This window comes from Fopius arisanus, unplaced genomic scaffold (assembly GCF_000806365.1).
Source record: "Fopius arisanus strain USDA-PBARC FA_bdor unplaced genomic scaffold, ASM80636v1 scaffold00058, whole genome shotgun sequence".
In the NCBI taxonomy this organism is placed as follows: Eukaryota; Metazoa; Arthropoda; class Insecta; order Hymenoptera; family Braconidae; genus Fopius; species Fopius arisanus.
In genome coordinates, this window is record NW_011887797.1 from 275,646 (window position 1) to 281,632 (window position 5,987).

A 5,987-nucleotide genomic window follows, 5' to 3' on the forward strand; every position below is an offset into this window, starting at 1 on the left:
GCACAAAATTTTACGGACTTAAATTCGCAATTTACTGGGCAATAAAGTTCCTACATTTTGCCGAGAACGCATTGTGTAAATGTTAAATTGCGGACTGAAGAAAAAATTATCCTCAGCGACTGGTTTTTTTTTTCGCTTGACCGGGAGGAACCAATTGATGAATAATTCACAACACCCGCTTCAACCCACGTTGAATCGGAATTTATCGGAAAAATACAGTAATCCGTGACCTCCAGTGTTTATCTTGTCATTTATCTCGGATAGACTTTGCACGTGTTCGTTGGAGATTTCAATGTCAGCTCATGCACAGATTCCCGGGACGTTTGAATCTTTCCTTCCCCCAACGCATGCGTGTCTGCGTGTCAGTGAGAAAACCGTGTGATGATCGTTGATGATTGCGTTATTGCATTCACTCAGTAGAAATTTTACTCCCTCTCTCACACCAACACATGATTTGAGCTGTCGCAAAGTCACATTTTCCTTCTGTCAGTCTCGTTTTCCAGTCGCGCGCGATCGCATCAACTGCTGAATCACTTCCGAAAATTATACAGCACAAAAATATTACACCTGTCACTTAAATTTGCTGAACCAAAAAGTCACCAAAAACTTTTGCAAGAAAATCACATGCTGATTTTTATATCTTTTTTGTTTTGCAATCGCCTCAGTAAATGTAGTGGGCAAAAGTAATTTTCGTTCGCAGCTGATGATTTTAGTGTTTTTGTTGTGTTGTTCTGATTTAGTCGGGTTTTTTTTTAGTGATTTCTCTTGATGGTTTAGGGATCTGTTTGAATTTAATACAAGAATCATGAGATTTCCCGTCTTTGGGAGACGGACAGTTCAATTTCTTATGCCGGTTCTGATTGGCTCATGTGTCAGTATGGCCTCCAGCGGTCAACCCGCGTCGGGTCAAAGGGTCGGTCCATCACTAATCATCGATGGTATCAATAACGTGGCTAATAGTGCTTCTAATTTTCGTGAGTTTCTCCATATGAATTATATTAAATCATCGACTACAAGTTTCCCTGGGGAATTCTGGAATTATAGATCTAGCATTTCATCTAAACCGTTGAAATTACATTTTAAAACGTGATCTGCGGGCAAAGCAAAATTCAGTAAAAAGTGGGAGTCGGAACTGAAATGGCACAAACTGTCACGTAAATACTACGATTTCTTCCGTAAAATCGTTCAATTTCATTTTTTCGGAAACAACTAACAAATTTTACGGAAAATAAAGCAGAAATAAGTCATAAAAAGTTCCAGAAAAATTAATTACTGGTGATTTGACAGGATAATTCAACATTCAATGAATATCCTGAAGTATATCACGTGTATCAGATGTTTAAAAAAATGACTCATTAATGAGATTCCGCACTTTTGATGACCCCTGAATCGTTGAATCAGCGAAGGCGATGATTATTCATTATCTTTACCGCTGATTCACATATTTTTCATTGAAATTTCAAGAGCAATTTAGATAATGGATTTTTTAATCATAATAGCTGATCATTATTAATGCGTATGATCTTCCGAGGTCCAAGTGCACTCTCAGCTGTTGCGGTTAAAGTGTCCAGTGAATAATTATGAAGTACCCAGAAGCAGAAGCCGGGATATCACAGAATGAAGTCTGGTCTTTAATGAATCACCCGATGATTAATCGCCTGTTGTTTTTTCTATTTGTCCATTTCTAGAATAACAAGAGCCCCGACTTTGTTTGCGGTTTCCTCTGATGTTTAATGGATTTTGCAATTTGCATATGAACGAATATGAGCATTAGCTCCAGTCAATGACGTAGAATAAAATCATACAGTTGTTTTGCCTTACCCGGAAGATCGAACAAATCTATTTTTCCTATTTCCTCGGTGATCTGGAACAAATGATTGCAATTACCACTTTTTTAATTTTTGTTTCATTGCAGTGAATGGAGTTGTCCAGCGGCAGAAGGAAATACTTCATCACGTCGCGGATTCTGCAACGGATTACGGTAATTGTATCATTATGAAGATATGAAATAATTGCAGGTATATTGTTGTGGCTTCAAGGATCAACTTTATGGATTTTCCAGTGATTAACAATTAAATAATTACACGCAAAATGACGGATAAGGAGAGTTGCCAATCAATTAACAAAGATGTGGTTTGATTGCATAATTATTAAATAACCAATTAAATATGGACACTCGGGGGCATTTGAGATGCCAAAGGCACGCCAGAGCTGTCAGTCTGTTGAGTGGATTTTCAGTGATTATGATGTATTTTCAATTATTCAGTTGCAAATAATTTCAGTGGCGAATGCTGTGGAGAGGCCTCGCTCCCTCATCATGAACACCGCTCTGATGACCAGTAATTACAGTAAGTTATTTGATAAACATTAGAGACGCTCACATAACCCACACTAATGTCATGAAGGATAGTTGACAGTGCCGCGTCAATTGGACTTGATTTTAAACTTAGGAGATTACTAGAGAAGTTTCGCACACGTATGACACATGGATTTGCAGAATTTGGAATACCGATACTTGAACCTCTTCAACTTGACGGAGTTTACTACGAGACACACAATCCAGAAATCGGCGAGTGAGTAAATAACAATTGTTCAAATTTACCCTGAAATTCTCATAAAAATATAAATAAACTGAAAAGAATAGTCATCCATAAAATGTTATACACAAAATCAAAGATTTTCATTTACTTTATTTACAACAAAATCCACATATTGCAATATAAATTTACCTATAGAATTTCTTGTAACAACTGCTACAATAATTAATTGACAATAATATAGTTTTTTATTTGACTAGACATAGAAAATAAGATTTTCAAGCATGCGATTATGAAATCGAAATGTACTCTTTTGCGAATAAGTATTTATCGTAATGACATGGACATATTGACAAAAAGAGAAAAATGAACAGACGAAGCTTTGTTGTTCGTACATACGTCATAAACATCCAATTGTCATGAGAAACAATGAAGTACGATTAATAACATATGTCTGGATTGAAAGGAGAACTTAATGGCTCCCCTATGCATTCGGGTGAATAGTTCCTGATTCATGATGAATGTTACAATGTGAGGAGATAGAATATTTGTGAGAGATGTGCGGGAACGCTGAGAAGTTCATTCGAGTTGTTTGAGATTGTCTAGGAAAATAATTGTAGTCTGGAAAAAGTGATCAGAGAATTCTTCGAAGTTTTCTAGGTCACGCGCGAGGTCTAGAATGTGGAAATAATGTTTGAAACGAAAAGGTCAGGGGAATTGAGGGTACATGGGTGATTTCCCTGATATCCTATCCCTAGGATAAAATTATTATATTTATCTCAAAAGATATGATGCATAATTGGATATTAGATAATTATCAAGCCAGCAATGTTTTTAATTGAATTTTGTCGTCAGCTAATGATGAATTTAACGTGCATTTGCTCTATAGATGATAATGAAAAAAATCAACAGATAAATGGGCGATAATAAATAGACAATAATAATAAAATAATAGAAAAATAAAAAGAGTTGATTCGAGATGTTGGCGTATTTAATATAAAGTTACGAATTGTAAGGACTCAATACGAGCACTTAACCTATTGATTTGAAGTAATTGCGAGGGTAATAGGTACTCCTTTCTGCTTCAATTCCTCAAATATTTCTCGGTCCGTTTCACCGCCGTCTACCGAAGAAACCTAAATGAACAAGATCATTACTATAAGTCGTCGAAAATCCCTGAGTGCTGCTGACACTTTCGTTGCTCAGAAAACTTTTTTGGGAGAACATAAAAGGTACAGTCTGTTCAGCTAGTTTCACTTTCTCTTTTGCCGAAGTGAGAATGATGTTGCATTAGGCGCAATTATATTATGATAATTACTCTCATAAAGGCAGTCTCCAAATTAAGGCTTTCTTTATTCCGGGATTTAACAACTTTTTCTTATTACTCATCAATAAAATAGAACTAGCTGCTGGTAATTTGATGCGATCCTCTCAGGATTTTTCCTGTTGATGTCCGTAGATTATAGCCCACAATTTCTTGGAGACCATCTTCTCCAGAGATTTACAATTTATGTTGTAATTCATTGCTCTGAATTTTCAACATTACACTTGACTCTAACTTTTTTCTTCCGTCGATCGTTGCAAGTTAATTGCAACATTTATAGAAGATGACGCCGCGATGGGCGTTCTTTCATTGAAAAAGTCAAATAAAAGATTGAACAAGTAATCTAAGAAGCATGTAAATTCTGGAAAAGTATTTTGTAATCTCACAAAATAATGAGAAGCTCTTTTTTTAATTCATCGTCACTCTAGATTCGGCAATTGAAAATCTCGAGAGTCCCACGATTTTTCTTACTTCCCCGTGGTTTTGAAAGTTACAAACAATAAATTGCAGGACAGATTTCCTACGTGATCTGTGATGAGTATTTCTGCAAGGGATTGCCTAAAAAATGAAAACTCTGTTGCCTTCTCATTGCAATAACGAAACTATGCGCGAAACCACAAGTTATGTTATTATCGACTTTCATAAATTTCAAAGGCAAAGCTATTATTCGTACTATTGCGCAAGTTAAATTCACTCAGACATAATTTGCGGAAGAGAAGATAAAGTTGTGGTAATATCGTAATACTATTAACATTGCAGATTGAAATTGCTCTTGGATAATTTGACGATTTCTGGGGTATCGTCGTTTGTGGTGGATCGAGCGAGACTGTCACTGATCGGACCGTCGATTGCGATGAACCTGACCTTCCCAAAATTATATCTCGAGGGAGATTACAAACTTGGCGGAGTTCTTGGCGATATGTTCAAAATTCATGGTGCAGGTCCAGTTACATCGGCAATCACCGACTTGAAGATATATTTTGCTACCGTTCTCGGTTACTCCCGGGGCATGTACCTCAAGAGTTTTGATATGGATTTTGATATCGGACACATTGAGATGTACCTCGGCAACTTGATGGGCGACGAGAAGATCGGAAAAGTCATGAACGAAGTGAGTGTTCAACAATAATTGTTGCTCAATAAAATTTAATATAAAAAAATCAGAAAATTACCGTAGTGATAAAGTTGATTTTTCACCACTCGTTTCTAGCCGATATCTCGGAATTGAAGGAAGATAGCGATTTTTTCGTAAAGACATTGTCCATGAAGAATTACGAGAGCTATAAAAGAGATATTTATGAAAATATCATTAAATTCCTTCAATCCCGACATATTGGCTAAAAACGGGTGTGAAAAAAATGCAATCATCCTAGTTCATCATTTCACTACAGAATTGGCAATTCAATAGTTTTTTTTTATCCTCGGAAATCTACAGGTGATCCAGGACGTTCTTCCCCAAGCCCTTGAAATAATGAAACCGGATATAGTGCCTCGTATCCAAGATTTTATCGCCAGCAGAGTGAACAATACAATTTACCATTTAACAATGAGAGATGTATTGAGCTTTCTCATCGGGGAGAGCGAAGTTCGCAAGTATCCGCATCTCCTCCATCCAAGATCGAAGTGAAATAACAAATGTGATTAACTTATTTCAACAGGTTTATCGGTTTTTCCATGACATTGTGAATTATCACGGTTACCTTATCACGGTCGGCTGAAATAATTTATTAACTACTAAATATTGTCTTGAGGGAGTGATATCGAACGTCTTCTTGACACGCGCTACCGTAATTCGTTAGAGTGGTTTTGTCAATGATCCTGAACAATGAGAAGAAAATATCTATCAATGAATTGGCCGATTTTATTTTTCGTGCGTGTGCTCCATTCAATTTACCAAATTGAGTGGAGTATATCTTCTCGAATTCTATCGCTTCAAACTTCTCACTCGTGAAATTGAATAATCAAAAAATCGATGGAACATTTTGAAATAAAAAAAATTAGGTAATGAAGCAAATCTCAAATAAACATGTTATCTTTTCAATTGTCTCGAGTTATTCACCACTCCTCACCTTCTGTCACCTTTACACACCTTCTGCAAATTTATGAACAATTTTTTATCGAAACTA

At 36.2% G+C, this 5,987-nt stretch overlaps 1 protein-coding gene across 2 annotated transcripts; it reads left to right on the forward strand.

Annotated features, from left to right (window-relative positions):
• Window positions 1–432: 432 nt before the first annotated feature.
• Window positions 433–5,902, forward strand: LOC105268495 (uncharacterized). Of its 2 annotated transcripts, none has more exons than XM_011308100.1 (6): window positions 433–974; window positions 1,916–1,981; window positions 2,283–2,348; window positions 2,411–2,573; window positions 4,621–4,972; window positions 5,297–5,902. In XM_011308100.1, the coding sequence occupies exons 1-6, from the start codon at window positions 806–808 to the stop codon at window positions 5,486–5,488; spliced, it is 1,008 nt and encodes a 335-aa protein (XP_011306402.1). In that variant the 5' UTR covers window positions 433–805; the 3' UTR covers window positions 5,489–5,902. The 2 variants fall into 2 exon arrangements, with proteins under 2 accessions (XP_011306402.1, XP_011306404.1); XM_011308102.1 differs by lacking the exon at window positions 433–974 and adding an exon at window positions 1,532–1,622.
• Window positions 5,903–5,987: the final 85 nt, after the last annotated feature.